The 10,646-nt window shown below is 43.0% G+C and overlaps 2 protein-coding genes across 11 annotated transcripts in view; one reads left to right on the top strand and one right to left on the bottom strand.

The window, feature by feature from the left end:
• Positions 1–474: 474 nt before the first annotated feature.
• Positions 475–5,595, bottom strand: Mrps18c (mitochondrial ribosomal protein S18C). 2 transcript variants are annotated; one of them, XM_036200240.1, is made up of 6 exons: positions 5,450–5,592; positions 4,682–4,737; positions 2,451–2,534; positions 1,465–1,522; positions 696–755; positions 475–612 (listed from the first exon to the last, which is right to left on the bottom strand). In XM_036200240.1, the coding sequence occupies exons 1-6, from the start codon at positions 5,538–5,540 to the stop codon at positions 536–538; spliced, it is 426 nt and encodes a 141-aa protein (XP_036056133.1). In that variant the 5' UTR covers positions 5,541–5,592; the 3' UTR covers positions 475–535. The 2 variants fall into 2 exon arrangements, with proteins under 2 accessions (XP_036056133.1, XP_036056134.1); XM_036200241.1 differs by having other exon boundaries at positions 568–634; positions 5,450–5,595.
• A 49-nt stretch (positions 5,596–5,644) lies between these two features.
• Helq (helicase, POLQ like) overlaps positions 5,645–10,646 on the top strand; it is a 38,523-nt gene continuing 33,521 nt past the window's right edge. For all 9 annotated transcript variants that reach the window (XR_004946029.1, XM_036200230.1, XM_036200231.1 and 6 more), the window contains exons 1-2: positions 5,645–6,017; positions 7,590–8,280. Coding sequence is in view for 8 of the 9 variants with exons in the window: in XM_036200230.1 (XP_036056123.1) it covers positions 5,838–6,017; positions 7,590–8,280 (871 nt within the window). In the remaining variant the exon portion in view is untranslated. The remainder of the gene's footprint in view (positions 6,018–7,589; positions 8,281–10,646) is intronic.

A 10,646-nucleotide genomic window follows, 5' to 3' on the forward strand; every position in this document is an offset into this window, starting at 1 on the left:
TGAGATACTTGTGCTAAGCCTAGAGACCAGGGTTGTCACCAGAAGGCATGGTTGGAAGGAGAGAACCAATACCTGGACCTCTGACCACCACAAATCAGTGAATAATTTCTTTATATAAAAAGGTGGGGGCTGGACAGATGGCTCAGAGGTTAAGAACACTGGCTGCTCTTCCAGAGGTCCTGAGTTCAATTCCCAGCAACCACATGGTGGCTCACAACCATCTGTAATGAGATCTGGTGCCCTCTTCTGGCCTGCAGTCATACATGCTGTATACATAATAAATAAATTAAAAAGAATTGTGTCCTTAAAAAGAAGGTGGAGATACATTGAAAAAGAAGCCGTGATGACCATGAGGTACCACTTATGTCAAAGTGTACAATGTAACATCACCATCTTAAGCAGTGTGTCCAGAGAACACCACTGGTGCGGAGGGGTTGAATCCCTCCTAATCCATTGAAAGACATTTCTACTCAATCAGTTTGAGTCAGTGCTGACATAGCCACTTCCAGGTTTATTGGCAGTAACTTTACACAATTTACTCCCGGTATCTGATGTTACAAACTTTAGGGTCTTTGAGATATGCAGGATCCTTGTATGTAACTGGCATAAACCCTGTAAAGAGATAATTAAAGTTCTTCACAAAGACAATGAGCAAAGTCTTAACTAGTTCCATTCACTTGTGCAGGCAGACTTACCCATTTTCTGAGCTCGCTTAATGGCTTTTGTTATTTCTTTCTGTTTCTTTCCACAAAGACCTGTGAAAATTGAAGAGGTGCTGTCTTACACATCAGCAAATGCTAATACATTTACAGCAGCTTTCTAAGTTGAATACTGGTAAGTTTTTTCTGTGAAGGAAGTAAAAAAAAAATCTTCTGTGGGTCATTTGGTCTCTCCCACACTCATTCTGTTACTCTAACTCAATGACAACCATGTGGTCCTGTGTAAACAAAAAAGCAAATGACAGTTTGGATAGAGCCACCAGTTGCTGACACTAGGTTTTCGTCTAAGAATGGCAATTTAAAAATGTTCAGTTTTCCTGTCTTTAATGGAGGTGGCATATGTACACACGAGTGCAGGTGCCCACAGAAGCCAGCCATGGTGTATTCCCTGGGGCTGGAGTTATAGAAGATCCTGAGCCACCTGATGTGGATGCTGGGAACTGAACTCCAGTCCTCTGCATGAACAGTATGCATTCTTAACTGCTGGGCCACCTGTCTAGACCCAAGATACAGTTTTCCTTAAGTCCAAATTCCTGTATGTTGTCACCCTGAAGTTAAGTGTGAGTAAAGAAGGCAGTTGCCCCTTGCACTGAAGGTAACTCCTTCCCTAAGGACCTCACTCCAGTCCCTGTGGCAGGGACTTCATAGTGACACAGCATGATTTGAAAACTTGCCATTCTGAAATAACAGAAGCGATCAGTGTGATTCTTACCTACATTTATATTTCTAAGATTAAAAAAAGTACCTGTTATGTGCCTCCCGTAAATGCATCCAGTAAATGGAGAGATAAACTGGGACAAAAGCTGTTTGAGGGTTATATTTGGAAGGGGAAAAAAAAAATAATATTAGTATATTTGTTATTCAACCCTGAATGTATACATTTAAAAATTTTTTAGAAACGACCTTCAAGTTATGTAAACATTTAATATGTTTCAGTTAAAGTTAATAACATGAAATAAAATACCTTGTAGCAACAAAGCACCCTTTAAAAGTTAACATCCAGTGTATCAAAAACTTGACAAGGCTAAGTAACATGAGTCAGCCTATCTGCTAGGTGCCAGGGTTACTGACTCTCACAGGCACCTAAAACACAGCTGCTTACAGCCAGACACTGGATACTTGGTCCGTCATGGCAGGCTATCAATGAGCTCTCTGGAAACACACAGACTAGGGCATTTACTTTAACTTATTCTTATTGAACACTTTAATAACACTTTATAAATACCAGGCACCGTCCTTGGCTCTTCCCACAATCATCTGCTGCATTGTAGTTTTTTTTTTTTATAATATCTTGATTTTTCTCCATCAAAGGTAGCTATTGCTTGATACTACTGTGAAAATACTTAACTTTTAATATCATGCACTTTCCCCAAATTTGCTATTTCTAGTTTACTGAAAGCTTACAGAGAAACAGAATTTAAAGCGATAGCATATGACAGTGAACGCAAAGGTCAACTTCATAAGAGGAACTTTCCCAAAGCACTCTTGTCTATCAGAATTCAGTGAGCTACTGTGCAAAAATAAAGAGGAGAAATACTTAGCTAATAATATGACTGCGGGAAGCAAGGGGCTCTGAACTGAATAGAGATAACACAGGAAGCTCTAGCCAAATCGGATATCAAGTTGCTGAATCCGTCCTACATAAAGCCTAAGGACAGTGACATGATCCTCTGAGCAGATGAACAAAGAAGAGAATCTTAGTCAAGTTCACAGAGGCAAACCAAAGCTCACCTGTACGTTCTTATAATCTACTCGCTTCTCACACAAAATGCACTTCTTAAGGGGCTCCTTATAGGGGTTTTCCATTGGGACTGGCTAGGATAAAAGAAGTCTCATGGTGAAAACATGTTAAGACTGAGTCACAAAAGTTAAAGCTATAGCTTTGCTTTTTACACAAGTACTTTACTTTGTGTCCATCTGGCTACAAAGGGATTACCTCATGAAAGATTCTGCAATGAAAAGTCATTTCTACAGAAAGGACTTCCAAGTAAGCATACTGATAAAGGGATTCTTTGCTCAGATGCTGTGTTTCGACTGCAGATGACCAAAGTGTCTTAGTTTATTTAAAATTCATTCAATTTAAACTTTGTATTTCAAGATAATTCTTTGGTATATATATAATTTTATCATTGTCTTTCAGATTTATATATTAGAGAGTGTGTGTGTGTGTGTATGATTATACTTTGTTCTTTTTTATTTTTATTTATTTTTAAATTTATTTATTATGTATACAGAAGAGGGTGCCATATCTCATTACAGATGGTTGTGAGCCACCATGTGGTTGCTGGGAATTGAACTCAGGACCTCTGGAAGAGCAGTCGGTGCTCCTAACCTCTGAGCCATCTCTCCAGCCCCTATACTTTGTTCTTACTTACCTTCTACAGCTCTCACTCAACCTGCCTCTTCCCTCTTGCTGGCCCCTTCTTCATTCACAATAACATCCTTTTCTGCTTTTAAAACAGGACTAACACAACGTGTGTGTTCCAGGACCCTCTTTATGCCCCTGCCCTTTTCCTCACAGCCCCTTTTCTATGCTCCTGTCCCATGGGTTTTGGTTTTTGTTTGTTTGTTTTGTTTTTAGGGGAGAGTTTGTCTCTTCAAATAGGTTCTCTGTGGCCTCAGCTGTCCTACAGCTTGTGATTCTCACACTCCCTACCCTTCTGCATCAGCTTTCCAGCTGCTGAAATTCCAAGTTGTACCGCCACACCCTGGCACAGGGTCTTCATTCAGAAATGGCTTTGAAATCTATAATCTTCCTTAACTGTGACAAATGAGTATGACTGTGTGTGTGTGTGTGTGTGTTTGTGTGTGTGTGTTTTCTGTGGAAAAGACACATAATTTTCATTAGTCACAGTGGGATTCATGAACTAAAAAAGAAAAGAAAATGTCCTTTATTCTTTTCAAGTGTGATGTATGAATTAGATGACTAAGATAGATACACATTTGTTTAGACAAATCCCTTAAAATAGTTCCTTAAGATTTATTTTCTTGCCTTTTGTTTTAAAAATATTTGATTTTAGCCAAAAGGCCAAAAAGTGATTGTTTTTGTTGTTGTTGTTGTTATAGCCCAGGGTAGCCTTGAACTCAAAAACCCTCTTGCTTCAGCATCCTAAATGCTATTACAATATGTGTGTACCACCATGTCTAGCTTGCCTTGGAGTTTCTTAATCCAATTTATAATCAGTTGATATATAAGCTATATTCCTTCTCAACTCTAGCTAAGTATTTGTATGATGTGATTAGGCACCCACATCCATGTTCATACTTTAAACCCATAAAAATACACCTACAGTTTAGAAGCAGCTAGTTAAATATCCTAAAGTAAAACTAGTTTGGAAGGAGGCAGAGGCAGGTGGATCTCTGTGAGTTCAAGACCAGCCTGGTCTACACAGGGAACCTTGTCCCAGAGAAAACAATACAACATTAATTTGTATCTCTTATCAAGGTAGCCAGTCAAAACTGATAAATTAAAGATAGTGCCACCCCCAAATTCCATTATCTATAATTACTCTATCTATCCAAGCTATCTTTAGAAATTCTCAAATCATATATCCTTTAATATCTAGGAAGAAAAATATGGTACTACAGAAGCCTGAATCTAGGAATTCTCTTCAAAACCCAAGTGACTATAGTCAGAAAGTTATACTTTCCAAACTCAAACATAATTTTGTTTTGTCCTATAATTGAATTCCAATTAGTTAAAATAAAATAAAAAAAACTATGGAAATGGCTTAGTAATATAAGGGGGGCGAAATCTGGGGCTGGATGGGTGTCTGTGGTTAAAAGCACTTGCTTTTAATGAGGACAAGAGCTAGGATCCCAGCATCCCCATCCAGTGGCTGACAACCACCTCTCATTCCAGCTCCAGGGGATCTACTGCCCTCACTGGCTTCCATAGCTCTCCCCACCCCAAGGTACACACAAATAATTAAACGTTTTCTTTAAAAAATAAGAAATCTTACCAGGTCCTCATTGCTGGCTACCTGTTGATACTGTGAACAGCCTCTTCTCCACAGCGCTGCCATTAAATAGAAATGGCAATGATCTGATTATTTTCATTCACTTAACATCTAACAAACACTTAATGTCTTAAAAGAGGCTACAAGACTCAAACGGCACGATATAGTGCGGGCATGGGGTGATACATTTAATCCCAGCGCACGGGAGGCATAGGCAGGTGGATCTCTTGAGTTCAAGACCAGCCTGGTCTACAGAGAGAGTTCCAGGACAGCCAGAGCTACATAATAGTGAGATCCTGTCTCAAAACAAAACAAAACAAACAAACCCGTACACTATCAAATAAAGGTTTCATATTCTTTTTACTCAGTGATTGGTTAATGTCCTGTTAGGATCTGGGAAACAACAGGACTTAAAAGAGCGATTCCCAAGGCTTTGGATTAAAGGGCATATATATTTCCTCTCCTATAAAACCTTCCTCCTTCCTACAGTTACCAGCTTGTAATGGTACAGAAGCAGAAAGGCACTGCCATCCCAAAGAGAAAACAAGAAAAAGATTCAAGTCGTTGACAGAAAAGCATAGAAACAAAAATTAAAAGTAAAGAATTTACACCTCAAAGTCCTCTTCAGCTCTGAGAAACCAGTCTAAGGCGATTCGAGCTTCCCACCCATCTTAAACCTAGTCGTGGAGAAATAGTCCTTTTGCCAACAGCAGAGCCGCCATCGACAATCGGAAGCAGACTGCGGCTGCAGGGCTCTGCCGGAGACTTTACCCGCGTAAGTTCCGCGATCCGCGAGGCCGACTGCCCGGGTTATCCAGCTCTTCCTCCCTAAGCCGCTGCACACTGCAACCACAGCGGCCATGGTTCTCCGCCCCTCCTCTTCCTTTCCTGTTCCCTAATCGTCCTCACAGGTCCTTTCCTGTACTCCTCCCCTTTGGGCCCGGGGACTCGATGCAAAGGTTCCGGGTGCGAACGCGGACAGGATTTCAAAGCGACTGCATGGCACCTTTCTGTTCCCGCCTTCCCCGGGCCGGAAGTCACGTGACACACAGCCCGTGGCGCGTAGAGATGGAGAGGTGATGCTCGGGCACCTGGCGCACCGGAGCGGTGCAAGTAGCTGGAGTCTGGACCTCGGGCGGCCCGGCCCTCCGCCCCAGCCATGGAGGACGGCGGTCCCCGCATCCGCCGGCGGGTGTCCGTCCGCAAAAGGAGCCGCGGCAACCTAGAGAGCCTGTGTGCCGCCCCCGCCCCGGCCGAGCTCCAGCCCGCCGAGGACCCGGAGGACGATGCGGTGGCCGGGAGCCGCCGGCGGAAAACCGGGAGCCCGGAGCCCGCCCAGGTACAGCCCCCCTGATGCCCCGCAGAACCCGGTTCCGTCATCACCGAGGGCTGAAGTGCCGACCCCGCGTCCCCTGCACCGGGCAGGCACAGCTGCGGGGGGTTGAAACGTCCCAGGTGCACACGGTTGACTGGTTAGATGAGTAACCTTCGTGTGCACTTCTCATCTTCGTTAGCCTTGATCATCACACTTAGGAGACGTACACACGCGCACACACGCACCTTGCTCACCACACTTAGGAGACGCTGCCTTAGGCCTTCTAAGTGGATGTGAGACGTACACACGTACATACACACCATCCCTGACATAAAAAGTGTTTACGGGGCAGTTAACTGGCTTGACAGACAGAAGGCCAGCCTTCAAAATGACTCATTTCAGGGTTGGGGATTTAGCTCATAGGTAGAGCTACCAAACGCAAGGCCCTGGGTTGGATCCTCAGCTCAAAAAAAAAAGAAAAAAAAAGAAAGAAAAAGAAAGAAAAAATGACTGGTTTCTACTTTACTAATAAAACTTTTTACTGGTGACCTGTGACGTGCTGGTTACTTTATTAAACTAGCCATATTATCGAGAATTTACAACAGTAACTGGGCCCTGAGAAGTTGAGAAGCTCAAGCTGTGACTCTAATATTACCCCCCAGTTTACATCTTTTCTATTCAGTACTCCCCCCCCCCCCACGAGTGTGCACACTCTTATCTCAGGTCCAAGTTCAGAACAGAATTTGCTTGTGTCTAGTGGTACAACCATGATTTTGTAACAGGCCAGCCTCCATGTTAGTGCCTGCATAGGAATTACCACAGTTATTAGAAGCATCTATTGAATTCACAACCTGATAGGCGGCTACCATTCTTTCACTCCTTAATGCTTTAGCACAGGTTTAAGAATGAAAATCTCTGGGGCTGGAGAGATGGCTCAGTGTTAAAGAGCACTGGCTGCTCTTCCAGAGGACCTGGGTTCAGTTCCCAGCACCCACATGGCAGCTCACAGCTGACTATAACTCCAGTTCCAGGGGACCCAACACTCACACAGACATGCATACAGGCAAAGCGTATGATTTTCTTTCAAAAACTTAAAATACCAAGGGTTGGGGTTTGGGCACACCAGTGGCAGGGGTGGGGCTGGGCTCACACTTCAGCACCTAAATAAATAATTTAGAATTCTAGTATCACCCCTTGGGCTGAGCTGGGGATGTAACTAAGTTGGTAGAATGTTTACCTGGCATGCACAAAGCCCTGTGCTTGATTCCCAGCACCTCATAAAACCAGGTATGGTGATTCACTCAGGAGATAGAGGCGGGAGATTAAAGGCTTCATACCTCTGTTATATGAGATCCTGTCCTGGCTTAAAAAAAAAAAAAAAATCAAAGCATCCTGATACCCCATAATCCAGCAGCACTATTTAGTCAGGTCAACCCTCTGGGCCTGTTTCTTTTATCTGGTGATGATAATATGTATTCAGAGGATAATTTACATATAGTGGTATGTTTGGTATAGTCCTTTGCTGGAACATTTGTTATTCTTGATGAAGATGGAATTCATTTATGTGTTTTTTTTTTTTTGTTTTTTTTTTTTCAGGAAAATGACAGCGAAGAGGACATGTTCAGTGACTATGATAGCTTTGCAGAAAATTCCTTTTTAGCCCAAGTTGATGACCTGGAGCGGAAGTGTATGCAGCAGCCTGAACACAGGACTCTTGCTCCAGACTCTGCTACCCAAGATGTTTGTTCAGATGGCATCAAAAACAAACTCGATGTTTCCGACTCCGAGAATAATAAGTGTACAAAGAGCCAGAGTGATCCAGATGTCCCTGCTGGACCCGAACCTGAAAATGAGCTTTTATTTGATGTGCCTTCTTCGCAAATTTTATACTTTGAAAGTATGCAGAAGTCTTCAAATGACTTGGGAGGTCAGTGTACTAAGGAAAGAGACGGGAACTCCCATAAATCATCAAATGAAGAACCAGCCTGTAGCCGGAAAGAGCAACTGCAGCAGCAGAATGACTTTTCTGAAGTCAGAGCGTCCGCAGAGACGGATAGGAGGAAGAGCATTACGGACCATCTAAAAAGGGCCATGACCGGCAATGCCAGGGCCCAGACCCCAGGGTTTTCTAGGAGTAAACAACTCAGAGAGACTCTCCTGTCTGAGGAAATCAGTGTTGCTAGAAAAGCAATTGAGTCACCGTCTGATGATCTCGGTCCTTTTTATTCTCTACCGAGCAAAGTGAGAGACCTTTATGCTCAGGTGAAAGGAATCAAAAAACTATATGGTAATACTTTTTATAAAATGAAAACCAAATTTATAATTCCAATAATACTAGAACATTAATTGAAATCGGTGGAAGCAGGTGGATCCCTGGTTCTGTTCCTCATCTGGAATGACCATAGATCAGTTGTGTTCACCCTGCATCCCTATCATGGACTTCTGTCCTTCCTTCCGTCTGGTCCTCCTCAAGCCAGATGTCCTGTCTGTGTCCCCTGCCTAAGTAGTCTTCAGTCCCCTCCCTTCCTGTGCCCTCACTTAAGGCACAGGACTAAGGAATCCAAGCCCAGGCATGACTCCAGAGTGGCCTCATGTTCTGCTGTTGACCACACCGCTGAGTTTCCATTCCTTCATGCTCGGCTTCTCACTGTTTTCTTCTCTGATTAGTTCTTTTATTGTTTCCTTGGTATTGGCTGCATCTGAATTCTCTAACAATTTAGTTGTTTAAATTCCTTTGATTGCTCAGAATCTTAAGTCAAAGAAATCAGTAACAGCAGTTAAATACATTTAAAGACAGATAAGATTTAAGTGCAAAAAAGACTGCAGTGATAATAATTATGCAGTGTTTTTCAGAAGTCCTGGGTCCTTGCATATATTTCAGATATACCAGTTTTAGACAGGGACAGCAGGTGCCATATAGGAGGTCAGTCCATCTGGCATCACTTCATAAATATTTCTGGAGAATGAATGAACTTCTGAAATGTGGATTGTCAGCTTAGAAGACAATCAGGTTGGGGAAGTAGGATGATGGAAAATAAAGTCTAACATCAGACTATAAGAATCAGCCATTGCCGGGCCGTGGTGGCGCATGCCTGTAATCCCAGCACTCGGGAGGCAGAGGCAGGTGGATCTCTGTGAGTTCCAGGCCAGCCTGGTCTACAAAGCGAGTTCCAGGACAGGCACCAAAGCTACAGAGAAACCCTGTCTCAAAAAAAAAAAAAAAAAAAAAAAAAAAGAATCAGCTATTGTGGAGGGCTCCTAGCTAAGAGTGCTTGATTCCCTCAGGACTGGGATCTGGTTCCCAGCACCCACATGGTGCCTTACAGCTATCTGTAATTCCAGTTTCAGGGAATCTGAGGCCCTCTTCAAACCTCTCTGGGGCTAGAAACATGCTCATACACATGAAACAGAAGAGCCCAAGAAATTGTAAGTTGTGAGACACATGGCTCACAAGCTAACAGTGCTCCCCTCAAGAGGTGGAGGTCAGGAGATCAGGTCGTTCCCAGCTACACAGCAAGTTCAAGGCCAGCCTGAGCTATATGAGGACCCTGTCGTAGCAAAAACTAAACTCTTAAAATACACGTTAGCTTTCTTCCCCTGCCCTTTTGCTGGCTACTTTGCTCAGTACGAATCTGCTGCCAAGTGACTCCCCTGAGAGCAGGCATCTAGGGCTCTGATTTTTTTGTTTTGCTTTTGAGCTGTGTAGGCATTTTGTGGTATTAGAGATTGAACCCATGACATTGAACATGATAGACAAATTCTCTGCCTTTGAGCTACATTCCCAGCCTTCATGTTTTGAGACAGGGAGACAGGATCTCATGTAGCACAGGCTTGCCTCAAACTCATGATCCTCCCGCATCTGCCTCCCAAGTACTGGACATACAGGATGTAGCACAGTGCGTAGGTGGGACTTGGACTCAGTGTCGTATGTAACTAGCAGTTTCCCTGGTATACTGGGCCTTAGAGAATCCCCAACTGCTGGTTTGTTGGCCTCTTTAACTCTGACCTTGTTACTTAAACAGTGCCTTATCTATCAAAAAAACAGGATATGGCAAGACAATGGTTTTTTCCATGTAGTTAGATTCTTTGCCAAATACACGATCAATTATTTGTAATGACATTATGTTGGTAATATCTAAAAGCCTCGGCTGTGTGTGAGTGCAAGCACATGTGTGCACATCATGTATGGTGTGTGCGTATGGGTAAAATGAGTATAGTTAAGTTTGTGTATAAACTTCTGTAGTTTGATAACTGGTGGGTGATACCAATCTGAGGTACTTTATGTACATTTTAAATATTTGGTTTATTTATGGTCTGGAGATCAAACCTAAGGCCTTACACAATAAGCACTCACTTTGCTACTGAGCCAGACCTGTCAGCTTTTTATTTTCTAATTTTTTTTTACCCCCCCCCCCCAGCTGAGGATCGAACCCAGGGCCTTGCACTCTACCACTGAGCTAAATCCCCAACAACTCTAAATATTTTTAAAGAAAAAAAGTCATTATAAGTACTTGAGACTCAAACAATAAGGTTGTTTGTACCTGTTATTCAGTTGTAACAGTTCTAATGCCTTGAGGTGGGGCCTCACTGTGGAGCTCTGGCTGTCTGGGAACTCTCTGTTTTGACCAGGCTGACCTTGAATCCACTGCAGTC

The sequence above is a fragment of the Onychomys torridus genome, chromosome 10 (assembly GCF_903995425.1).
Source record: "Onychomys torridus chromosome 10, mOncTor1.1, whole genome shotgun sequence".
Lineage (NCBI taxonomy): Eukaryota > Metazoa > Chordata > Mammalia > Rodentia > Cricetidae > Onychomys > Onychomys torridus.

Excerpts from the sequence above, each read along its gene's own strand:
- Mrps18c (XM_036200240.1), bottom strand. The coding sequence starts at position 5,540 with ATGGCCGCTGTGGTTGCAGTGTGCAGCGGCTTAGGGAGGAAGAGCTGG. Across the intron at positions 2,535-4,681 it reads TAGCCAGCAATGAGGACCTG|CCAGTCCCAATGGAAAACCC; the intron begins GTAAGATTTCTT and ends CTTTTATCCTAG. Across the intron at positions 756-1,464 it reads TTACGGGAGGCACATAACAG|GTCTTTGTGGAAAGAAACAG; the intron begins GTACTTTTTTTA and ends CAATTTTCACAG.